Here is a 27,013-nt window from a genome sequence, read left to right on the forward strand (position 1 = left end):
GCCTGTGAAGGACTCAGAGAGAGCTTGTATCATCCATATGTCACAGTTAGAAATTATGCTTTTTCCACTTATACAGATAAACTCTAAAATTGTAAAATCTGTTGTAAGTTTATAAATGATACTGATCAAGTTCCAGTTGTTGCCAACACCAATGCAATCAGGCTGCCAGCACAGGGTAGTCATGGCAGGCCTCCTAGCAGTCCTAAGGGACTGGGAATGCACTGTGTGTTTTGGATTCTCGGGGTAGAGAGCTGTCAGACACCCAGTAAACTGTAATCTGTACAAGACTGCCTACCGTTCCTGAGTGCTGACAGGGTGAGGAATTGGTCTTCATGTGGTGTTGTTTGTTTGGGCTGCTGGTTGTCACTGATCTTCCTCGCTATTTGAAACTTGTGCTTAAAATAATACAGTAGCACTCGCTAAAGGTTGCCCTACAGCAAGAGGGTTGGTTGTATGAAGCCTTAAGGAGAATTTGATGAGGGGCCCACCTTCCTATTGACAGCATCACCACCTCTAACAGTGTTTCAACAGATTTGGTCAAATCTGAGAGACTGAGCCATTTAATTGGCTGAGCCTAAAAGCAATCATGATGATTGGCTGTTATTTGCTGTTGATATGTATTAGTTAACAAACCAAGCTTCAACACAAAGAAAAAGTTAAGATTTCAGATTATCACTAGGCAGATTGTAATCTGAGCTGAAATTGTGAAATCAAATGTAATAATTTTCTTACTGACCAAATTGAAAATTTCAGATCTATGTTTCGTGTTGAATTTCAAACATTTATGGGAGGCCTCTGATATTTTGGGGCTCTAAGCGGCAGGAATCGCATTTGCTTTGTGCTCTGGCAGGGGTTTTGTCAAGATCAGTCAAACCTGGCATGCTTGCAGCAAATGACAACTCATGTCTTTTTTAACAGGGTCCATGCTCACAAGAGCTGCTATCCAGGCTCTGATCAGGTACCTGACTGTCAGCACCTGCAGTAGCAGAACCCCAAGACAAGAGTCAACAGCAGAATGAGCAGTTTTACATTAATATATTAGATCCGGCATTTTTTTTTATGGGTGCAACCTACATATTCAGCTCTGCAGCTCAACAGGAACATGAAAGAGAAAGTCATGTGTGTACTTCAAGGAGTGTAAGCCTGGCCACAAATTCCACCATATCTTTTGGAAATTATAAAGAAATACTTTGAGTTTAAATGTATTTAGCTGGAGAAAGTTTGAAGGATATTGATTCAAAAAAAGTAGCAGAGGAAGAAAGACCATTTTAATAATTGCAAGAAAGTCTAGGAAGTAAATCTACTTCTGGATATGCAACAGGCGAGTATAAACTGCATTGGATTATTAAGTGATTTGCAAATAATAAAATTCCATGTTGTGTAATTTGTTTTGCCCACTGAGCCTCATTTCTGAAACACATTTCCTGTTCTGGATGCTTTCATGCTTGTAACATTTATCATATATATATATAATTGGTCCTGATTTTCAAACAACCCTCTTTGTGACTGTAATTCGTTTTCAGTTTACCACCGTAAGCGCTTGCATAATGTAGTCATCAGCACTGCTTTTGTGCCAGACTATCATTAGGTGTCAATCAGTAGAACAGCATGAGTCCATTGTTAGGAACTGTGTGAAATTACCTGCATGCATCACTTATGTTTATATGCATCCAAATACAAAGAACACATTCTATGATGATGATTTTAATCTTCAGAACACCACTCAATTATTTAGTTTTTCATGTCTTCTTTAAAAGTGTCTGAATATGAATCAGCAATGAAGTTTCAGAGAGATGTAAAAATATAGACTTCAAACCAAACGTTTGAAGTGAAAACACACAACCTTTATTTTAACTGTCTGACTTTAAATTAGGCTAAATGTTTAATGTTTTAGGTCAGTTAAGAATATTAAACTAGGCTTTTAAATTGTATGCCTGGGGTTAAACCTTTTGAATGACTCATCCTTCCTGACAGGACTAAACTGAGTTCAGTTTGCAGGTTGCATTACTCACACAAACTTTTTTTTAGCTCTCCCTTCATTTTTTCTATAGGGCTGACATCAGGGCTGTGGGAGGGTCACTGAAAAACATTAATCCTGTTGTGCCAAGGCTACTTTATAACAAATTATGTGGTTTAATATTTAGCCTCATTTTCCATTTGCAAGACCAATTTTTACCCTAGATTTGCCTCAATATCCTCACATAATGTTCTTTCCATCTTTTGTGAGAAGTGCACCAGTCCCTCCTGAAGCAAAACACCAACACACTATGATGATGCCACCCATACTTCACAGTACAGATGGTATTCTCAGCAGTTTTTTCCTTAGGCAATATAGTCAAACACTTCAATTTTAGTGTCATCAAAATACAGAATATGTTTTGGGGTTTTTTTCCCCAAAAAGGTGTACATTTGTCCCTGTGTGGATTTACAAACAGCATACTGGCTTTTTAAGTTACTTTTGGAGTAATGGCTTCTTCCTCTCTGAATGGGCTTTCAACCGCCATGGGTACAAGACACACTTCACTGTAGATAAGACACATCTCTTAGCTTTAGTCAAAATCTTCACAAGATCGTCTGCTTTTGCCATGTAGCTGATGCATTTTGCTCCACATCTATCTCTGCACTACAGAATAAATTTCCTTCCTTAACAGTATGATGGCTGGAAACTGTTATGCTGATTATGCTTGCATAAAATTGATAAATAAATTAGAGTGTGCCACCTTCAGGCATCTTGAAATTGTTCCCAAAGATGAACTAGACTAGTGGACGTCCACAATTCTCTGATAACTTGCTTGATTTGTTTTGATCTTTTCATAACATCACACAGGGAAGTAAAAATTGTGAGAGCATTTTAAAGCATGCAACTTCTGAATCAAAAGAAGTGATATGGACATTTTTTTTTAAATAATAATAAAAAATCCCTCCCTCAGTATTTTCATGTTTAACAATTATAAATAATGTTGGTAATCCTCACTAACCTAAAATAAGTAAAAGATCGGTTGGATTTTATGCCATACAACAAGCACAGAAAAAAAAAAGATGATATGCTTCTTTATATATTTTCCAAGTAAGCATATGGCATCAGCTGCACTTTCAGTCATCAGCTGAATCATTTAGAAGTGACTCACAGTGGAGAAAAACATGGTGAAGATGTAGACTGAAGCCTCCAGCAGGTAGTGGCTGCGAATGGCGATGGCCACAGGCGGGACGAACATCAGGTTGCTGAGACAGAGCAGGAGGGTGGAGAGGAGCTGGAAGCTGTAAGAATAGGCTTCGGAGTTGTCGGTGCAGCCCCAGCCATTCCAGCCTATTAGACAAACACACTGTCAGAGCTGTAGCCTGATGGAAGAAAGGAGAGATCTAAAGGAGCTTCTGTGACGTTAAGTTGTGTTAAACTCTGCATGAACTTTGGGAAAGTCTTCTTAAATCTTTTTGTGGATGGAAGATGGAAGAAATTTGAATGAGAGATGAAACAGGCCGTTCAAAATCTTTTCCTTTGAATTTTGTGCATTTCTTTAAGTGTATGAAAAATGCATGACTTGATAAGAGTCTCATCAACAGCAGCAGCAGCAGCTCTTTATCAGGAACATCAGAGTTGTGTGAAGCTGTTTATCTTCCACAATAGGGCCTCCTGGAGTGAACACCCTCCTATTCTCAACTATCTCTGCTTTGTTACAATACATCACCATCAAGGGGCCAAAAGAATCAGACAGTTTGGAAAACTATCTTTGTTTGGTTGTTTTTCTGTCTGATTTTAGGCCAAGACATAATGATTAAGAGTACGGTTTTTGGGTCAAATTATCACAAACTAAGCTCTGAATGTACACAGTATTGACCAATACGATGCCTAGCAAAACCATTCACATTCCTCAAACTCTTTCACATTGTCGCATTACAGTCACAGAGTTTGATATTACTGAGATAAACCAACCTGCTGGATTTAGGAAAATGATACATGGTTTTCAAGTTTGTTTTTGCAAATAAAAAAATTGTAGAAAAATATGCTGTGCATTTATATGCAAGTTCCCTTTGTCAACATTTCAGTCACATTTCATGGTCTTTTTATTTCCGCATGATGGATTGAAGAGTGCTTTGTAAAAGAACCAAGCCTGGATTGCAGTTTTATAACCTCCACCATGCTGCTGCTTGCTAAAGCCAGAGTTCATCACCCCAGCTATAACGTCCTTACAGTTTTCTGGAACAAACTTCCAGAAAACTACAAAACAGCTGAAACATCGAGTTCCTTTGAATCAAGGCTAAAAACACATTTGTTTAGAATTGCCTTTGGTTAATACAAAACGGAACATCGATTAACATACTTGATGTTTGATGATGGCATTTGACAAAATGAAATGTTTTTTGCTTGTTTCACAATTGGTGACTGTGTGATGTTTTAATGCAAAGCACTTTGAATTACCTCGTTGCTAAAGTGTGCTTTACAAATAAACTTGACCTGATTTAACTTCATTGGTTACTAATTCAGTTCACAAAAAAAATATTGTGATAATTATTCTGTCCATTTTGCCCAGCATCTAAGGTGCAACATGGAAAAGTTCAAGGTGTACGACACTTTTACAAGGCACTGTATTATTGAGGTTTTGCTGAGTTAAGACAGGCCAAGGGCAAGTGTTGATTGCTGTGGTTCCGGTAGGAAGCAGAGGCACACATGAAGTATGACAAAGGATTCAATAGAAGAGAAACTGGCTCGGATTAAACAAGATCAAAGGCAGGATTTTAAAAAAGCCTCTGAGGACAGGCTTTGTTTGGCTTCATAAGCTCATCTTTTATTGAAAAGCTGTTTGTAATTAAGAGTGTTTTATTGTCTCATCAACAGCTTATAGGAAGAGATTAATGCGAGGCTTCTTGGACAGTGGTACCTACCATGTAATTGCCATAATGTTTGTTCAATTCTGGAAAACGGCTTGCCCAAGCCCTTGTGGCTGACATTTCCATTTTCCGTCATCCTCCGTCATACATTTTACAATTAATCAGAAATTATTAGCAGCAGATATGACCTCTTTCTTTTTCTTTTATCTAAATTTGAATATCATTAATGGTCATGCATTCCCTTCTTATGTACCGCTAAATAAACAATGAGGGATTCTTGAAGACAGGCATTAATTGTTTTCTGCTGCCGACTTAGTCTGCCATTAAAATCAAATTGAAAAAAGACAATAGTAGATGACTTCATCTGAATTTAGCTCATAGTGGGAACAAAATCAAAGCAAGTAAAAAAAATCAATAAAGAGTTGTTCTAGTAAGTTGCAAATACACAGAGCTCTGCAGCAGCTCCTGCACATAAAGTGTTACCTGCTTTGCATTCACATGCAGCATAAAGGTAGTTGTTGGTTCGCAGGAGCTTGCACTGTCCATATGTCCCGCAGTCATTGATGCATGGAGTAAGGTATGCACGCATATAAACCTCTGCAGTTACATTGGTGCATGCTTCAAACCTGAGGAAAAAAAGACAAGCAGGCAAAGGAGAAATAGAACTGAAATTTGAGTTGGCAATGTTTTTTTTTCTATCTTTTTCAATAAGTACCATTAAGGGTCTTTTATTTTGTATGTGCTTTATTTTATTAGCTGTTATCTTGCAAGGCTAAACAAAATCCATTTCATTCTTTTTTTTTCTTAGTACTGCAGAAAATGTGTGTGATTTCGTGATACTCTTCAAATGCCAACTAACTGCTTACAGATATGCTTCTGTCTGTTCACAACAGCTTTAACTGATCCCTTTTTTGATTTGTGCTTTCAACATATAAAAATCATCACGAGTACGAGCCAAACACACTGCCACTTTTCAGCTGAAGCGAGCCTGGACTAATTTAGCGTGTGAAATGTAACACACCGTTATGTGAATGCCATCACCATTTCCAAACCTCAGTTAGGCTCTCAAATGAAGATAAGTACAGGTCCCACACCATCTGTTATCTGTAATGCAAATTCAACTGGAACTCCCAAGAGATCCTGCAAAACCTAATATTTAATTCAATTCCTTTCAGATTTTTTGAATCATTAAAGATTCGGCAAAATTGCTCAATCTGCTCAACAATACAAAATGTGCAAAAATTGTTTTGTTGAATAACTTTATAGCATTATTTCTTTTTACATCTTCTTTCCGCAACGTCTCTCACGCATACTTAAAATAAACCCTCTATGAAAAAATTTGTGTACTTATTGAATTCATCTGCAGAGCACAAACAGTTGGAGAGAACATTTGATATCATAAGATATAATCTAGTCCACAAACAATATGAGCTGTGCCCTTTACAGAAAGCACAACATGCTGACAGTTTGGTTCTGCTTGATGTGCTATTGCTGGTAAAGATCCAGTATGAACCTTTCATACTGTAATGGCATTAAAATAATCACAGCTCACCTTTAACATTTTAGAGATGATACGAAATGCATGCATGACTGAATCATCATACTTACCTTACATTTATTAATGTACAACACAGACATACTCTTCCATGTCATGTCCATCTAAAGGCCAAATTGTGCTGCCAGATGACAGATGGGAGAAAAGCGTGTTCCCCAAATCACTGGGCTAAATTATTAAATTTGGTAAACAAAGTAGCGACTGTTTGAAGATGTGCTATAAAAATACTTTACATCCTGTGTTGTGATTGTCTTCCTTCAGAACAGAGCAAACAATGTCTCACCAAGGTTGCTGTGGGGCGTTGGGACTGAGGCTGTGAACTGATTATGAGAACATCAAGAATTTATGAGCAACAGTCAACCAGCTCATTTCAGTGAATTTTTGCTTGTAAATCCTTTTTTTTTTTCCTTTCTGGGTAAATACTCCAGAGAGTACACTTTATAGACTTTTTTCCACTTTAAAGGCCCAGTTAGATATTTTGGGAAATGTGTTTATTCACCTTCCTGCTGAGAGCTGGAACAGATGACAGATACCTCGCTCCTGTGTTGTCAGAGGGATTCTGATATACACAGAGCAGTTCAGGCCTGTTATTCTTGTCTTTTGCTAAGTTCAAGTGGAATAGCTGTCAAAAACCTTAAGACCATAAATATAAAAATGCTATCATATGTCTTATATTATGTCTGTGTCAAGAAAGCAAATATGCACATACACATTTGTAAAGATGTGATTTCTTTGCAGCTGAATTCAATTTCTCTGAGACACCATAGTAATCTTACCCGTGTTCAGTGGCACATAAGGAGCGCAGACTGAGGTACCAGGTTCCTGTTTGTGGGTAGGGAATTCTCAGTTTGGTAATATTAGAGGACACGTTGGCAGAGAGGAAAAACCCAGCAACTGATTCTGATTGAAAAAAAGAGAACACCAATAAAACTCTATAAACTTGTTGAGTTACATAAACACAGAAAATTAAAACAAATAACTTACTGTTTCAATTTAAATTAAAAAATTCAGATGTTTTTGCTTAAGTTTCCAGGTATTCAAGTTTTGTTAATCTTTGATGAAGGATGAATAAATGATCAGAATGGTGAAAAAAGTAATGAATGTACAAATTGACAGATGAATCATTTGAAGATATGAAAGATTTGTTCCAACTTCTATTCTTTACGCATCTATGCCTGGAAACTGTGAAGGAATCAGAATTGGATGAGTTAGATTTTTTTACTGACAAGGTCAAATAAATCCTTATAATCTGCATTCATTTTTAAGATAAAAATGACATATTGAAATGAATTCAATTAGCCAAAATTCAAAACTAAACATAGAATCCATATCACACCATCCCGCATCAAGCAGATGAATACATGTAACTTTTTCTCCACAATGACAAAAAACACTGATAGTGGCCTCAAAAACATTTAAACAATGAAACTAAACTATTGCACTTAATTGTGCGTTCAGCTGTGGCCTGAATGCACAGTCTCACAACTTTGTCTTATTCCTCATGAAGCTGAATTGCACACAGAAGCTGCTCTCATAAAATGTTGGATTTTTTTGCTGCAGACAGATGACTTTGGTGTTGACTCAGTGTTCTGCTGCCACACTAAACACTGGAATTACAAAAACAGTCCAGTCAAAGTTCTTAAATCTGGGAAAATTTCTCCAATTGGGGATAATAAATCGACAAGACTCTTTGCACGAGGGGCTTCCGGATCCTTCATGCACTCACTGCAGCAGGCGGAAATCCCACAGCTTGTGCTCCTTCTGCACCAGTGGTTCAGCTGGTCAACCACGGGTGCTTAAGATGCTCTTACTAGAATCTATTTTGATAGTTGCCTCTGCAATCTACTCTATGTCTGCATGTCTAAACATGGTGGTCAGACGGGTGAATTGTAGTCTGTGAAAATAACAGATGGTGTTCAGATTTTTCCACCGTTTTAAAAATCCAGTCAAAGATGGAAAATATTTGGTTATTGCGACCTCTGGTAGGAACCCAAAATATTCCACATTTATTTTTGTCACAGGGTAATCCAACGTACCTGAATCACATTTTAGCGATGAATTTTCTCTCAAGAAGAGAGGCATTCCGTGATTAAGGCAGCCGAACACAGTCAGATTTGCTCCTTTCAGCGTCGACTGCAGGGAGAAGAAACAGAAGAAAATGCCAATCATCCATACGACCATCAACCATCTGCCGTCGTCTTGGCGGTGAGCTCATGCTGTTCATGATTACCTTAGGCCTCTGCGCCCCTCAGCCATGAAAGAATATACTTTAAAACTAACAAATCAAGTGAAACCGCTCAACGTTTGTCTGCCAGAGGCACCTAGATGAAGATGTTGGCAGTTTATCTCCTCGCAGCATCAATTATACAATAACATGCTCATGCATTAAAAGGAAATTCAGAAGAATTATTCAAGTGTTGGAAGCTGCATATGTCGATATAACATAGCTCATGCGGTAGAAACAGAAACGGAGGCAATCAGATTTAGTGTCGGTATAGAAACAACAGGACAAAAAGCAGTAATAAAATAAATGTATTCATAAATTATCACAGGGTATTCAAGCACTTTATCTGACAGACACTTTACAAGTTGTCTTGTCCTTTCCTGTGAATAAAGCAATGAAGTGGTTTATAGCTAATATAAAATCTGTCCAACTAAATTATTGTAGTGGGTAAACACCCTCAAAAACAGTAAATGTCATTTTGTCTGAGATAAAAAAAAAAGGAAATCACAGAACAATTCTCCAACTATTAAATGCATTTACTTGTGCCAAAGGGAATGGGGAGATCTTAAGGCAATTATTTCTAGGATTTATAAGATTTCTCTCACCTCCACAGAACAGAAAATAAGCATAGTGTATATGGAAGGAGTTGGGAATGTTCTTGATTAATGCAATGACAAACACTTTGCCAGGTGCTGAGATTTCAGGCTTCCTAAACTCACCATCTGGTCTGTACTCTCTTGATGGTTAAACTAAATCAAGTCCACTGGCATTTTAAGACGATTCTTCCCCCTATGCTTCATTGCAACTCTTCCCTAAAATCTGAAGATGAAGAATTAAGTAAGAAACACTCAAGTGAAAACTGAAAGCGTCTGCCAGACACTGGTCAAGAGGAAGCAAAGGGGTCATGGTTTCTTAACTTTTGATACGTAAATATAGCGTAATATATTTGGTTTGTGCCGCTGTGAATTTCTGCCATCCACTCAGATTCTTCATAGCAGAAAGAATTAGAGTCAATTCCTTTAAGTCAAATGTTATATCTCTCAACCAGCAAAAGGTGGACTGCTTCCTGCAGGCATGAGGTCAATCAGTGCCTAAGGAGGCATAATTTGAAATATGCCCTATGTTGTTCATGAGTAATGATATAGTGAAGCAGGGATTGGGGCCTTAGCTGCATTGATGTATCTGCTGCTCTGATCCATCACAGTGAAGAAGGAGTTGAGATGATAAGCAAAGTCCTTGATTTACTGGTTAATCTACGTTCTGACCTATGGTTGTGATAAATGGACAAATGACTGAAAGAACAAGATTCCATATACAAGCAGTCGACAGCCCCTCTCCTCATCCCTGAGGGAGAACCCAGCCAGGGATACAGAGGAAGTGTTCAGTTGCTCATCACCAGGTTGTCATTCTTGTTGTCCTTTCGAGTTTTTTCAGGCAGGTCCCGTTAGGGGGGAAAACTCAGCGGAAAACCAAAAAACTCATTGGAGGGACTATAAATCTTTTCTGGAACGCTCATGGATCCATTGCCGTAGCAATTCTCAGATATAGGGATGGTTGGATGGATTTTACATGGCAGACATGAACTGTCATGATCTCTTGTAGATCAATTCTGCTTATGCTGCGTCAGCCAGAAAAGCCACGATAAAGGCCCGGTACAAATTAAAATGGGTATTCTGCTCATTCCCTCCGGCCCTTTCTCTTTTTTTTGTATAAACTGACTGATTTAAGAAAACTGACTGATTTAAGAAAAAAAAAAACTACAGCACTGGACTGATGGAGGTATGGACAGACCAAGTATCAGACTGACAGGTGGGAAGATAGGTAGACAAATAGATATATGGATGAAAAACAGATTGGTGGATAAACGGATGGCTGGATGGATGAATGGATGGGTGGACAAACAGATGGATGAATAGATGATGACTTACTGAGGATTCAGATGTATAATATCTCCCACTGAATAAAGCCTATCCAAATGAAGATGCGACACCAAATATGGAATTTCACAGATGCATGGAAGCTACAGTCAAGCATAAAAATTAAGTCTGTTGATTTTATTTCATTTTCCAAGAAACTGCACCTACATCCATCCCCGTCACACCTCACAGAAAGCATTCAGCTTAAAGGAGTCAGAATGTCTCAGGGCTGATCTACTGCTGAACTCTACTATCTTTACAGGAGATCATGTGTTGGGCAATCCCTTCTCTTCACTTGTCGTAAACATCCTGGTTCACCGGTAAACACTGGGAATTAAGGAAGTGAGATTATCTCAAGATACACATGATTATTTTGCGCATTTCATCTTTCGCAGATTTATTATCTGAACTCCCTCGGCGCGGGTGAAACCAGGAAACCGTTTTGCTCTGAAACTCTGCTCTGCAGATCTGTGTGGTGCCTAAATTAAGATTTTTACGATAACTTCCGAGGCTCCGTTTGTCTTCTAGGTTTATCTACCTTCGGCACTCCATATCTGTACTATCCAGATACAAAGGCCAGCTCTTTTAAGGGGATTTAACACATCTCATAAATAGCTTTGCCTCCAGGTCATTATGTGATTTGCTTTTAATTAACCATAATTTCTGGTTCTGGTTTAAACCCCGTTATAGATTCATGTTTGTAATTTTATTGCTATTTGCTTATTTATTTTTTTGCTTATACTATTATTTATGTCCCGTGCATGTAAAGCACTTTGTAGCATTGTTGTAAAACATAGCCACATCAATCACATTTAACAATGTGATTTATATGCTGGATCCATTATGCATCAGTTAGTTATGATGGCTGAATGTGAGTGGCAGAGGCATAATTCAGTTTGGAGTGCCATCTACCAACAAATTACTAATCAAGGTTTCAGGACGAGGGGGAAAAAAACGAAAAGAAATTTCATGAATAAAGCAAGAGAAGAAGAACTTTTAATGCATAAATAGGAGAAGGAAATCATGCAGTTTTGCTTTTAAAAAATTCAACTGACCACAACCACAAAGTTGAAATGCATCATCTGTTCAGCATATATTCAGCATAGCGGTTTATGTCCACAGCTAAACAAAAAAGCCAGCCCTCTTGACTTTCACCAAAATAAAATCCAATTCTCGTAAGAAGTCAGCTAATTAATAGAGTCAACGTGCTTTAAAAAAACATAGTCTGAATATGTAAAGAGTATGGGCACCACTCCAAACCAAGGAAAATATGTTAATGTTGGCGAAGACTTGAGAGTGAGGTGGATGTTCACTTTCCAGCAAAACAATATCTCCAAACACAGAGTTGAAAATGGAACAGTTTAGACCAAACTATATTTGAGTTAGGATGGCTTAGTTAAAGTACGGACCAATATCTAAATAAGAATATGTGGCAAAACTGTCTACAGAAACACACTTTTTTTTTTTGCAAAAAAAGATTGAGTAAAATGTTTACCTCTATTAGCAGCAAAATGTGTTTTTATCTTCCTTTATTTGCTGAATGTAAAAGCATGCCACTTCAGTTTTTAATTTAAGCAAAAAAAAAAAAAGTTAAAAGCTTGTAATAATCTCCTTCTGCTTCAAAATTATTTGCCACTTAATTTCTCTTTATCACATTACATCCAATTAAAATACAATGACAATGTCGAAATGTTTTAATGATATGAATATTTTTGTAAGGCATTGCACGTGATTAAAAACTGAGCATTTTGATGTTGCTTAGTAACAGTAACACATTCCAGGCTTTTGATTATACATTTCCATCTGAAAAAAGAATAAAGTAATGGATGAAAAGCTTTCTAATTTTTACTTGATTTTCTTTTGTTTTATTCACATATTAAATAAATTAAAATTATCAAACCAAACCCAAAACAAGTTTTTCAAAGCAATTTTTAATCAAATAAAACTAAAAAACATACTTGAAACTGTTCAGGCATACGACTTCCACCTCTGACGCGCACCACATCTGTTCTTATGCAGCTTTTACACTTGACTGCAATCACTTGTGAATTCTTTTATTCACTGGACATAATTAAGAAAGCGTAAGACAGCCTGTCTAAGGTCTCACTGGGGATGGTGTGTGTGTGTGTGTGAGAGATAAAATCAAGTCAATATGGTAAGAAAAATCTCCAACAAGTTGTTTAATAGGACTTTGTCAAAGCACCGACTATGCCAGAGCAACCTGACCTCAAACACTTTGAAAAGGAAAGATCCTTGACTAAAACATTATTAGAGTAATTTGCTGATCTGATTCCCACACATATACACTTGAGTGACACTGCTCCTTCAGTTCATATGTTTAATTTAATGGCAGCCCAACTTTTGCAGGTAAGAGTTTGTGAAATTTCCTCAAGGTTTAGGAGTCTAATTATGGGAATGTTTGATCATACTTCCAGGAGTGCATTTGCAAGGTCACACACTGATGTTGGACTAGAAAGCCTGGCTTCAAGTCTCCACTCTAATCCATCCCAAAGTTATTCAGGACTGTTGAGGGTTGATGTCTGGACTGTGCAGGCCAGTCAAATTCCTCCACAGAAACCAATTCATTAATGTCTTCATGGACTTTATTTTGTTCACTGGTACACCTTCATTATCAAAGAGAGATAATTATTTTTTCCCACAAAGCTGGGAAAATAAATTCATACACTTATGTCCTGGTGTGCTGAACCCAATTTCCTAAAAAACTTCTCCACGCCTTAATTTCCTCTGAGCCAATCTTTAGACTTGATACGATGTAATCAGGTACGTTTTGTTCTCCTGCCAAACCCTGTCTCATCAACTGAACTGCCAGATAGCGAGGCATGATTCGTCATATCACAGGTGTCTACTCTGCTACAGTGGAGGCATGACTTCTACCACTGTATCTGCAGCTTTGTACTACACTTGGTGATGTGAGCTTTGGATGCAGCTGATCAGGCATGAAAACTCATTTCATGAAGCTCACACACTCTTCAGCTAATCTGAAGGCCATGAAGTTTTAAGATCTTTATCTCTGCAGACAGTATACAACCTCTCTGGACCCTGCACCTCAGCCTCCACTGACCCCACTCTGTGATTAAATGTGGCCCATCACTGAAGCAGCTTCTGCTGCTTCAACTTCCTTCCACTTTGTTTTAATATAAACAATTGACTGAGGAATATTTATTCACAAGTGAGCTTATCGCACATCCTTTAACTTCATATTGTTAAAATTCACCTAACGACTGCAAACAACCCAGTCTTTCACACTTCCTAAAGTTTGGGCTAAAAGGTAAACTTTTGATGAGATCCAAGAAAAGCAGACGTGATGTTTCTTTATAGAGGTGGGTGACCCTCATAGAAGGACAATCATCAATGCAGTTCTCCCTCAGTCACGCTTTTACTGTAGAGAGGCCAAAGAGAAGCTATTACTCACTATAAGGTACATGTCAGTCCCCTGGGAAAAATTCACTGTTCGAATAATAAAGTGTAGATAAATTATTTTTTATTATGCCATAAGGAAAACTGTCAGGAAACTGGATAAAACAGAGATTAAACCATCATGCTACAATTCCCATTAGTGTGTGTGCAGATGAAACCATGCAGAGCAGTTCACCTCACTTTCCTGAAAAAGATAAAAAAATTGCATCATTTTAGATTTTACTGTTATTCTCAGGAAACTGACGTCCAACCAGGATACACAAGCTAAGAATGTCAGGATGATTATCATATTGCAACAAACGATTCAATAAGGTTGAAGCCCGTAATTTGAAAGACCCATTATTTTTTATTTTTCAGCGATTCAGGAAGCCTCAATTTGCTACTTGACCTTTGATTATCTTGTTAATGATCCAATTTAAACCAAACTGCAAGACTCACCTTAAATTTTACTCTGGAAATTTTATGATTCATGTTTATGGCACTTTTGTTTATGTGTAATTTCTTGCATTTTTAGAACTTTTCTTTGAATCTCTTGTGCTATACTTCTTCATTTGCCAACTCATTTTAAGACCATTGTTGTGGTCTCCAAGCCCAGCTTGGGAAAAACATCTAAAGGACAATAATGTAGTCTAAAATAAATGCTCTCAGTACGCTGCCTTTAATTTCCCCCTCTGCACTGCCCTACCAAAAGAGTCATTTTAAGAACACATCAAAAGAGATTAAATCAATAACCTGACACCCGAGGAATCAGTGGAGATAAGAGTCATACACATCCCTTAGGCTCTATGGGACAGAGGTGAATTTAAATTACACAAACGCTTCAGCTCTTGTCCTCAAAAATCTTGCAAATCTGCTAAAGTCAACCACCAGCAGCTGCTGACTAAACTCTGAATTTGTGAAGAGCAAGAGACAGATCATCGCCAATGGGGAGAAATCTGTTCATAGATTACATACGATGACACTGCCTCTGAAAAATACTTATTACAGTTTTGAAAACTATCACACCAAACAGGTTGCATCACAACACTCCGCCCCTGTGACTTCTGCAGAAGTAAAATCTGTCTACTAACTCAAGCCTAAGTCGAGGTCTGCTCTATCCCTTAGTTCTTTGCGTGACAGGAATGCACCAAAACTGCTTATCCAAAGTCAAAATAGCACACAAAATGCTCTCAAGGCAGGAAAAGCATAATTATGGTTCTGTACAAAAATATAAATTCCTACTTTTTAATATTCTGCTTCTAAAGAAATAGATTTTGCTTATATCTTTTTACTTTTAAAGGTGACCTATTATGCTTCCTTGAACAGGTTACGATAAGTCCATGGGTTATATACAAAACATGTTCATTACATTTTTTTGTTTATGCAGAAAATCATTGTTAGATAATGGGATTTTAGTCTGCTCTGTTCTCAGCTCCTTTCAGAATGAGATGTTTTGGGGCCTCTTGTCACTCAAGATAATCTGCTGCTGGCCACGCCCCAAACTCAACATTTACACTCCCACATAAAAATGGCTAGAATATGCACGAATATACAACCGTGCAAGTTTGAAAAGCAGAATTGGAGCCTCCAGTATAACCAACAAGAATGTAGCAAATTAAGTGTTTCAATATGCTAAATAAACTAGAAGTCTGAAACACAAGAAATACTTTTAGCATTAGGAAAGTCAATCTCAAAGAGTCATTAGCTGAAAATGAAAATTTTAAAAAAGAAATAATAATAATAATAATAATAATAATAATAATAATAATAATAATAATAATAATAAAAGATCAACTGAAACATGTTGCATCATTCAGGTGCTGTCAGGTTTTCGCAGTGGAATTTGAAGAAAAACATGCCATAACAACTTTTCATGAAGTTAAATATGAAAAATGTATAATGAATAAATCATATGCATAGCCATAGAAACACGATTGATTTAACAAGAAAAACAAAAAGCCTAGTCTACAAGTTGATCTCCCTGGAAATGACTAAATCAACCTCAGTCTCTGAAGAAACAATTTAATGACTGTCAATTATTTCTATTTCCTCATAAGCTTTCTGTTTGTGTTTGTATCCGACATTTTGGGAAATAGTCCTGTTTACCTTCTTGGCAGGGGTTAGACTAAAAGATCGATTATCAATTTCATCTCTGTGTGTGTAGTGGAGATGAAGGATGTGTTTAGCCTTGCCTATCGCAAATTCTGACAGCAGAGAGGAGCAGCATGGAGGCTGCAGTGGCATTTCAACAACTTCAAACCTGCCATGTACACATGCTAAACTGCTTGGAATTGTTTTCACTCAACAAAATTATTCCTTTCACTTCTGATTTTATTTTTAAGCGGATGGTCATTATGCCTAACAGATCTTCAGGCGACAAGTTTATTGTATGCTTTTTAGGCTAAAAAATGTCCTTGAACAATACATTTTCTGCATGCACAGATGTGAATCTGATAGCAGTCAAACTCCTGGGAGGGAAGCAAAAAGAAGGATATTTTCTGAAATGTCAGGACATTCCTTTGAACCAAACAATCTAAAAGATTTCCGTTTCATGCCTAATCCTCTGCGTATTTCAATACTTGCTGGCTTGATCTCTATTATGAATGAAAAGTTTAAAACTATCTGGCAGCTTTTTAGATTCCCTGCAGATCTTCAGAGGCACTGCAGGTGCATTCTAATGCCTCCCCTATCTGACAGATGGATTTTTGCATTTTGTTTGGTCTCATTTAGAGACATATGTCACAGCTCTGACACTGGGGTGTTTTTTTGTGTGACCTTTTTCTATTCCCACACCAAGTCTGTCTTTTACACGTGCATCCAGGCATCTCAAGTGCAAAGAGGTCAACTCACAGAAATGTGGCTCACTTCTTTTTGGCTTGGATTTGTATAGCACTTTATCAAGTCGAAAGAATCTAAAGTGCTTTACACTACAATTGGTCATTCACCGATTAATAGACACATTCACACATGGATGGTGGTAACCTACATGCTAGCCACAGCTGCCCTGAGGCAGGCTTGCAGAAGTGATGACTGATTGTGTGTGCAGTCTCACACCATCTTCACAGCTGCGGTACATATGGTACTAGAGTTACTCAACACCAACAGAGTTTGCAGGGAAACTGCAAATTATGTACAAATAATTAATGTACGCATCAGAAACATGATAATATTAATTTATCCACATACATGCAATTAATACTTGCACATGTATACACTTCAATAAATGTACATTTCTAAAAATGTATCTATAAGAGATAGATTTTTCTGTATATCTTATAGGCTGCAGTTTCAGAACATTCTAGCAAGCCCCTAAAAATGCCTCTGCATCCAGCACTGGTGGAAATGTTCTTTCCCCATCACATGTCTGCATTTATTCACTATAAGAGTGTTTTATTTACAACAATGACACTTTCTTAATATTTATGAATTTTTATGTAAAAGCAACCCGGTTTATATTTCATGAGGTCCCACTTCCGTCATCTAAACATTATTTTTTTATCAGGCAGAAAGGAGAATCACAGATCATACTTTTTTATTTTTTCTGAATATTTAAATGAGGTGTGCCAAAGAAAGTGGCTGGCATGTCTCCATGTGTGCTCAGTTTCTCTGTTGATTGGAATGGAAGAAGAAAATGTGCTTGAATCCATTAGTACACACAATTTCATACATCAAGAGTTATTTGGCAGCACATTGTTTTCTTGTTTAGGTATTTCAGCAGGAAATCCACACCCCCCTTTGTACATGTGGCCCCTGATTAGAATCTGATCTTGTGTAAAAGAAAATAGATTCATGGGCAGATGCACAAAACTATTAGTGAGGGCTAATTGTTCACGAATCTGATTTAGCATGTGCTCCAAAATTCTGAAAGTTGATGCCACTCTCTTGTAATCCAGATTGAACTACTCACTTATTTGAAAATGACAATGCAACAATAGAAATTACTCAGAGTTTTGAAGAATTTCTCATCAGGTTAAAGACTGAAGCACTTGTCGAAACTTTGACGTCCCTTCAGTTTGGGCATCATCTATGTCCCTTAGGCACAAAAAAGCTTTTTATATGTAAAGGTTGTCGTAGATTGCTACATATTTTCCCTAAATTAAAATGATCAGATGGCATTTACAGTATCCCTTTCTAAAAAAGATGTACTTTTCCATTTATCCATCCATTCAGTTTAAACATTCCAGTCACAGTCATGCAGAAATAAAAACAAAATAGCAAGGTACCCATGGGGGTACCTTGCTATGGGTAATTATAATGTGAAAAAGTGAAACATTTTTCTGTATCTCTAAGCGTTTTCTCCAGCAGAGAGAACTGTGATCATATAAAAACAAGTGCCAATTGCCCCCATCTGCTGGAATTGTAGGGTGGGAGGCTCCTCTATTTAGGGTAAACTGCTTTGCAAATATTTTACAAAAATAAAGCAAACAGTAAAAAAGCAAATCAGCTGCAAATTGGAGGAGATTGTAGTGCTTTGTCAATTTGTCTGTCACAGCATTAGAAAACAGGCGGCGATGCTGCGCAGACCAAAATCTTAGATTAGTTTCTACAGACAAGAAGTGATATAGGAACATATCAATTTGAAAATTGAACAACATAAAATGTTGTTTATTCTAGAACTTACCAGGTTTAATTTGAGCTCCATATTGAGGACCCCTCCGCTGTCTAAAACAGGCATCAGGTTGATGGCAAACACAGCGGCCCGGTCAGGTGGAATGGATATGTTTGGACCAAAGAAGACATAGAAGTGCACAGAGAAGGTATCCAGCTCGTTACGCAGGGTGGGGCGGATGGGCCAGCATTTGTTCGTGTCTGCAGTGGGGGCGAGGTAAATGATGCTGTCCTCTGAGGTGTGCAGGTGACTAGCGTTCTGAGCCAGGCCAGGCAGCGATGCCATCAGCAGCGTGTCTGACAGGGAGAAGCCCATCGCTGTTCCAAAAGACTGAGGCATGTTCATGGACGAGCTGGACTGCGCTCGGTCCTTCGATGAGCTGGGTTTGGAGCAATCTGATCGGGGAAAGATAACATTTCAAAGAGGATAAATTATTGTCTTTTTTCTTTTGTCATATTTCAAACAAATTCCGTTTATAGAACAAAGTAAAGTTCAGCATAATTTAGTGGAAGGAAAGGGATGTATAACTTTTGACAAACAGCAATCTGAAAGGTGTTTTGTACCTTTTGGTATTCCAGCTAAACTGACAGGGTGGGTAAGAAGGGAATTAATCTAATCTTAGAAGTAGCCAAAAGATCTACAGTAAATCTAGAGGAGCTCCAGAGATCTACATCTAGGCTGGGACAATGTGTCCATATTAAAACTTACAGTACTGTACTTAATAAATTTGGCCTTCACTGAAGAGAGGCAAGGCCAAATCTTGAGTCCCCTTTAATGTTTGCCTTGAGCTACATGGGGAAAATGGCAAAAAAAGGTGTTCTGGCTAGATGGAAAAAATAAATAAAAAATACAGTGAAGTATTTGGTTGTAACATACAAAATGTGGAGGTTTCCAGAGTCATTCCTACATAAGTTCAGCATTCAGGGACATTTTTATTGGCTTTAAAATCTTAGCATTAAAGTTGCATTTGTGTAATAAAAATAATCAATAAAATGAAATGTCAAACAAAAACGGAATGGAAGACAGTTGAAAAATGGCTCGAAGTAGCTAAATCCTACAAGATGTTTCAAATGACTGCCTTCAGCTGGCTTCCAGAGCCACAGACTGATTCTTAATGAGACATAGATTCACTGTAATTGCTAACAGTACGCTCTCTCTTTCAACACAAAGCAACTCACTGCAAAATGGTCATTGATGACAACTGGCTGGGAAGCATCAAATACCAGCAGTCCTCCAGGGAAAAGCATTTGTCAAAGGATTTTCTAGCTCACCCTCATTTGCATACCGTTGTCTCTGAGGAAGCGTGAAGGATTCTGACACGTTAGAACAGCTGAAGCTCACCTAAAAATACCTAATAATGCGTGCTCCAGAAAATGATGAAGACCAGTATGCAGAATAAAGCCAACAGTTATGTTGGTTTACATGAGGACAGCTATACAAAGAAGGGTTGTAACCACGTGTTTCATGACATTAATAATTGAGAGAAAAGTCTTTGTCTTGCTTGAATACATAGCAAAATGCATGAACTCTCTTCTTTGTCCAATCACCCAGGGCAAAACACCTGCAGTGAAAAAGCTCTACACAACAATGATAAATAATAAATTGTAACCTACTTTTCTTATGCACTGTCTAGCCATCGACTTTGCTTTTAAACTGGAACGAATTCAAATAAGGTTGCACATTTCCATCTCAGACGCATGTAGCAACAAAAATTAAGATTATCAAGCAAAGCATTAGGAGGTGAGAACTCCAGATGGTCTCCCTTCTGAACCTGAGGTGTTCCTCAATTCAAATCTGCAAAAGGTCAAGTAAGATCTGGCTGCCAGGCAGGAGGAGAGACAGCGTGTGAATAATTAGTGTCTGTGTTGCCATGGTCACAAAGTGCACGGCACGGCGTGGAACAGAGGGGGAGAATTGCTACATGGGAGTGGACTTCCCACAGATTTGTGAGCCATCCCTTGCAGGAAAGGCATAAAAAAATATCCTAAACTCCTTAACAGCATGTAGTAGTTGCCTGTGGATTATTTGTCCTTTCCCCCAGTCCCGGTTAAACTATCGTGCATTGTTCTTGAACAAGCTTCTTTTATTGAACTGAAGGAATCTTTCTTCAGTTTTCCAAGTGAAACGTGCCTAACATCAGTTCCTCCCTACAACCTCTTCACTACATTTCTCATGATTCATTGCAATATGCAGGAGAAGTATTTCAATGTAAAACCAAAACCATGCTTTTTTAAAATTATGAAAAGCAATCTGAGATGCTAACTGTACAATGGTAAAGAATAAAATCAAGTTTTTCTTGAACAGTAAGGGTTTGTTTTAATTAAAAATAGTTCAAAGACAATATACCTAATTAATACTTGAGGATATTTTGTTTTGCTTATTTCCTATCTAGAGATGGAATAATGACAAAATGTTTCCACTTACAGTTTTTGTTTAGTGGACATGGACACAAACTATTTTGATTAAATGTAGTTTGAATTCAGAAAACGACTATGAACAAAAAAAGGGTATGAAATAGTAGTCTGCAAATGTATTTAAAGTGGTAGCAGGTTTTAATTTAACTACACTAACATAGTATTCATCCTTTTCCACAAAAGAACAGCTCCAATAATTATGTCTTTACTTTTATTCTTATCAAATTTTATTTGCTATTATGGAATTAAGGTGTTTTAAAACTGTGTAACTCCACCCAAAAAAACCCTACTATACCAAGGAAGAGCTTTATTGACAAATATGCTGCTTTGATGGTAGAATAGATTATTTAACATTATTACTTCATGTATATTTGTGTCCATAGTCAGCCCACTACTGACCTGACACAAATGCATGCTTAGTCAAGAGTGCTTTGCATCAGTTTTTATCACTTTGAGAAACACTTTATGATCAATTTGTTATACACAAAGCACTAATCTACAGATACAGCGGCGTATTACTGATTATTACTCAGGAGAGTTATGCACCAGCTCTGATACCGACTGCCAGCAGGAAGATGTTGTTCTATATGTCTGGGATCAACGAAAACACTTTAGGATTAAACTTTAATGGCAAAATTTTTTTATACTTTTGGGAAAACATAAATGTTCACTTGGCATAAACAAATGTATAATCTTCCGGAAGAAGCGGTTTAATTAAAAACTTAACTGAGTGTTTCTGCTGAAAAATACTCATGACATGGTCTGGAATGAACAGCAGGTTGAGTTGACATCTGTTACGGAGTGAAGCTTCTTCAAACAAAACGGAGGCTCGTATGTCTTTTACTGAACCTTTCTGTTCAGTTCTTTATTGAAGAGAGAAAACGGCGACAGCTGATAACGGCAACAGCTSTTCGTAACCAAGMCAACCAAAATATCAACAAAGCAAGATAGTGACAAAACAGAACCAGATACTTAAGCATTCTTCAAAATAAAAGACTTCTTCTATTCAAATAAATCATGTCTTGCACTTAAATATATTTCACTTCATCCTTGTAATTATATACAATCATGTTCAATTCAATTAATAATAATCATGTAATTTATGCTTAACATATGATTGTAAATCAGTCACTTATCATACTGAACAACATATAAGTGTAAAAAAGTCACAACAACATCAGCCTAGAGATATGCAGATCAGGATTTTTCAGACTAGTACCGATTACTTATTTTCTTGCAGGCGTCTTTTTCTGCCGTTTCCAATTTTTGGAAATTTCATTTGGTTCTTTTTTCCACATATTCCTTGTGTGGTCTGCATATAACCATTGTATATAGGTGATAAACCTTATTTTCTGGATACACTAACTGATATAGCCAAGAAAATGGTCAAACAAATCCCTTTTAATTGTTCAAACAGCTTAATCACAATCTCCACCAAACATCTTAAAAGAATCAGAGGTGCTAAACTAAGAGGTAAAAAAAAAAAAACACAGCTTATTCGTATTTATTCAGTCTCACCTGTGACTTGCACACCGATGCGAAAGTAGACATCTGAGTTGCTCAGATACCTCTCAACGAGGATGTAGTACCATTGCTCCCAGGCAGGTACGAGGGTGACTAATTCACATGGGTTCCACTCCCTGCAGTCGAGGGCACTCGAGTTGTGCACCGGCGGCGCCCGCGCTCTCATCTTCAGCACCACGGGACAGGTGTCGCTGCTTTTGTTTTTGGTGCTGCAGTTTATCAGCTGAACCTTCACCTTTGATATATAATTGGGAATGAAAACCCTGCACAAACACAAACAGACACAAATAACCACATCCTCCGTATGAACAGAATATTGTACACATTAGGATATGTAAGACAAACACAAAAGGCATTTCATTGTTGCCGGGAAATGTATATAGTGACTGTTATGAATAAAAGTCAGTTTAACCAGAATTAATCCTGAAACAGATTCTACATTTTGCAAAACTGGTACTCTAAAAATAAAAATAAAAAGCTGGATGAGTGATTTGTGTTGAAACGACATGCCTCAAAAAATGAATTCATTTATGCTACCACTGGATGTTCAAGGATATAGATTGTGCTGAAATCAAGTTTAAATTTAAATTTTGAAGAAAAAGATCTTCAAAATAATGTCATTTTAAAAAATGAGTTAATTTTATATTATTTGCTCAATTCATTGCTTATATATTCCAATTTCATGCAAGTTTTTTCAAGGCTTTAAAACATTATTTATGAACCTTCTTTATAAAATATAAACAGCACTGTTAAATTCTTTGTTTCAGATAAGCTGTGCAGACATGTGTCTCCTTATGCAAAAGGTTCTTACTTTAGACTGTTTTTCTGTTGCTTCATTGAAGTTGTATTTTCTACAGGGACATCCACTATTTAATAGGAGGGTTGCAGTGAATGATGCATATTACTAATTATAAACAGTGACTCACTCACTCTATTAGCAATGCACAAGGATAATCTAGCAAGAACCGATTAATTTTATGACCTGATCCAATGACTCAAAATGGTTTTCAGTTACAAAGTGCCTTTAAATGATGTCAGCAAATCGATAAAAACAAGAACATAGTTTTAGCAGAATTCAAAAGCAAATAAATCCAAAGCAAATAAACACAATCCATCCTCACACTTGCTTTTAAAGATCCGACAAAAAGAAAACACTCACTTGTAAAGTGCTGATCTGTTATGGATTGGGATCATCTGGTCAATAAAGTACCCAGGATAAAGCACCGAAATCCCAATCAACTTCTGGACGATGAGCTGTGGTTGGAACAGGTACTGGCATTCCTCAGACAAACCCTGAAACGGCATCACAGCAGCAGTTTCAGTCGGTGTTTCATCGGTTTTCTCATTAATATTCCTCTAAACCTGGTAAAGAGAAGATTAGGTATCATTCAGAGGCCAAAAATTCTCTAATGGACTGTGTGCATTAAGCTTGTCAGCCTCCTGGATTAATATGACTCTGTCCTCCTCCTCTCCGCTACACAGCGTAGCATGCACACCCACCATTTCATTTGTGTTGCTCTGAACCATTAATGGTTCAGAGATGAGGCAAGCACTGAGAATGACTTAAAAGCCAGGAGTCCATGTCTTGCTTCCACACATGATCCGCTTGAAAATGTGTTTGGAAAAGAATAGAACATGAATGTGAAAGGACAGGTGTGAATGCAAAATGAGGTCTTACATCCCTATCATACGATCACTAACCCCCTTGTGCATAAGCAACAATTACCGTGGCGTGTCATTACTCTAGGAGCTGCAAGGGTGACCTCTTGATTTATTACAGCCTGTCCTCCCGACCAGCAGCAAACGTCTTCTAGAGCAAGCTGGGTTTTAATTAAGACTCTTTCAAAAATTGATTTTTCAAATCTGGTTGCTTTACTTTGTATTGGGTGGCAAAAGTCTTAAGTTTGACCATCTCGAACATAGAAAGCGAGTAGTTTACTTTAGGCAGAATTTCTGGGGTTTTCTTTTGTTCTTTCAAACTCCATTAGAGTCATGAAGCACCAAGATTCCCTGAAGAAATCCTGCCTAACTGCGTTATTTTAATGCCTTTCTTCAGACATGCCCACAGAGGCTGTGCGTTTTTCAGGGTCAACTCTGGGGTATACAGTCAGTTTAAATTCAGCGTTACCTGGGCAATCTCATGCAACAGTGCTGCAATGAACGCAACCTTAAAAGATTTATGTTAAATTCAGGGCTCATTTCTGATTCTTTTGTTTGTAATGTACTTTCGTTGCTGACCTGACAGCACTGACTTCAGTGCGGGATGATTTAAATACAATCCTATCTGTCAGCAGCTCTTTAAAGAAGATTCTTCCAGTAGCTGGTGTGAACAGATTTTGCACATTATTCCACCAATTAAATTTTTATAAGAGGATCTTCCTGTGCACAATTTATTAATGGGTCATTAATGTTTTAGGTTTTCACAGACTTGTTCATCTACTGGAACATGGGCAGCACATGTTGGATTCCAGTTGGAGGTTTTATGATCAAGCCTGAGGCTATGCTATTCGTTTTCCTCCATTTGTGAAAGTCTACAAGAAGGTTTCAATCCTAAAGTAACATAATCACACCAGCAGGTGGCGATAGAGCAGATATAACTGGCATCAAGATTCAGAAGAAGAGCTTTGGTTTAGTGAACGGAGGTCCAGCTCTCTTGGACATATAGATTGTTGTAGCGCTTCACATTTCAGGGACTTCTGTTTTGTTTTACCTAATATGATTGATTGATTTTATTAATCCTTTTCATAGAAGCAACTTTTAATAATAAACAATTTTACTTTGAAAATACAAGATCTGGTGTTGAATTCTGACTTCCTGCCATTCTGTGTGATTTACATCACTGCACTTACTATCATTGGAGTGTAAGATCTTGTTCTGTCATTATAGATTACTTGCTGCGACCTTCAAATTACATTTTGCCCTTTTGACCGCTCCTATTTATTTTGGTAATTTTACATCTTGCAGCAGTCAGCTAAGACTGACTTGCACAATCTCTTGAGTCTTTGATTTGTATATGAAGGTAGTTAATCATTGATGTTTTAAACCACAACTTTCCTAATTCAGTCAGCCCAACACACTGGGCTGAAATGGGAATAAATCCATGAAGATAAACAGGAACAACAAATGTGTGCAAGGGATTTCCTAAGACAAAACCATCAAAAATAAAATATAAACATATTAGAGTGACTGATTTCTACTAAATTAGAAAGTGGAAAAATTCCCGATGACATAAGCTGCCATCATTCAGCTACCAGAAGAGCAAGAGCAGGGCTTAAGCAGGCTCAGCCAATGGGCTAATACGTAACAATTCCCAATACTACTTACTTCATGGCACATATAAAACTGTGCTTTAAGAGTTTTAGTATGATATTTTACTTAATAGTTGAAAATTTGTTCACAGTTCAAGACAGTTTACTAGAATTTGATGCTTTAATAGAGTTGGTACAATAAATATCTGAAAGTAAAAATAAATAAAAATGGGGGATTATGTTTGAATGTTTTATAAAACCGTTTAATGTTCAGTACCAATAGTTTCATTAAAATATTTATAGATTATTCTAACAGTAGTGAGGTGGTAGTTATTAGTAGATGGTGATTTCTAACATATGAAGGTCAACACATATCCATCAATAGCATTTTCTATCAATCAATCAATCAATCAAATTTTATTTGTATAGCACATTTCAGCAGCAAGGCATTTCAAAGTGCTTCACATAATTAAAATAAAAACAGCATGTGACATTGAATATACAGTGAGAAAAAGAAACAGTGAGAAAGAGAAAGAGATTTTAAAAAAAGATAAAAACATTAAAACCCGCACCCCTTTGACGTTTAACTGGGACTCTAACCCTCTGGGACTTTAGTCAAAAACACCGTTTGACAAGGACTCCAACCTCTAGGTTTTTAGTTGAACGCCGTCAACTGGGACTCTAAACCCCGTAGAACTTTAAACGTCGTTTAACTGGGACGTTTTCTGGGGGGCTGTACATCATTAAAACGTAAACAGTGAGAAAGAGAAATAAAAAGAAATTAAAAAGTAAAGATAAAAACATTAAAGAGATTTTTTAAAAAAGAAAAAAAAAGATTAAAAAGGTAAAAACATAAAAACAATGAAGACATCAAATACTGACTTTTCCAACACACATATTTGATCTTTAAAATTAAGATAAAGCAACTTTATTTGCACAACAAATAAAGTTGTGCTTTAAGCAGACAACTGCTTCTGAGGTAGAGTTCAGAAGCAGTTGTCTGAACTCTATCTATTGCAAGTAGCAGAAATTTTTGTAAGTCAAAGAACCAACAGCTAAAAGCTGCTTATTTGTTCCTTAGAATGCAGGCTGGATCCTCCCTGTTCTTTCTTTTCATCCTTTTCAAGTTGAAATCAACCCTTTTTCCTTTAAAATTGCTTCATAAAGCAGAATATTTGTATTTCTGAGTATACGGTGTAAAAGTAGACGCTTTTCCCATTTTAAGCCACGGTAGCTTGCATCCCCAATGCCCCAAAAAGAAAACCAATTCCTTTGTGCA

The 27,013-nt window shown here is 37.3% G+C and overlaps 1 protein-coding gene across 1 annotated transcript in view; it reads right to left on the reverse strand.

Moving 5' to 3' along the window:
* The window catches only part of tmem8b (transmembrane protein 8B), a 52,203-nt gene that overhangs the window by 16,652 nt on the left and 8,538 nt on the right, over nt 1-27,013 (reverse strand). Inside the window, exons 4-10 of the mRNA XM_008418052.2 lie at nt 23,646-23,779; nt 22,481-22,749; nt 18,561-18,943; nt 8,419-8,515; nt 7,159-7,282; nt 5,311-5,453; nt 3,129-3,307 (exon numbers count right to left, since the gene is read on the reverse strand). Coding sequence (XP_008416274.1) covers nt 3,129-3,307; nt 5,311-5,453; nt 7,159-7,282; nt 8,419-8,515; nt 18,561-18,943; nt 22,481-22,749; nt 23,646-23,779 — 1,329 coding nt within the window. The remainder of the gene's footprint in view (nt 1-3,128; nt 3,308-5,310; nt 5,454-7,158; nt 7,283-8,418; nt 8,516-18,560; nt 18,944-22,480; nt 22,750-23,645; nt 23,780-27,013) is intronic.

This window comes from Poecilia reticulata, linkage group LG9 (genome assembly GCF_000633615.1).
Source record: "Poecilia reticulata strain Guanapo linkage group LG9, Guppy_female_1.0+MT, whole genome shotgun sequence".
Classification (NCBI taxonomy): Eukaryota; Metazoa; Chordata; class Actinopteri; order Cyprinodontiformes; family Poeciliidae; genus Poecilia; species Poecilia reticulata.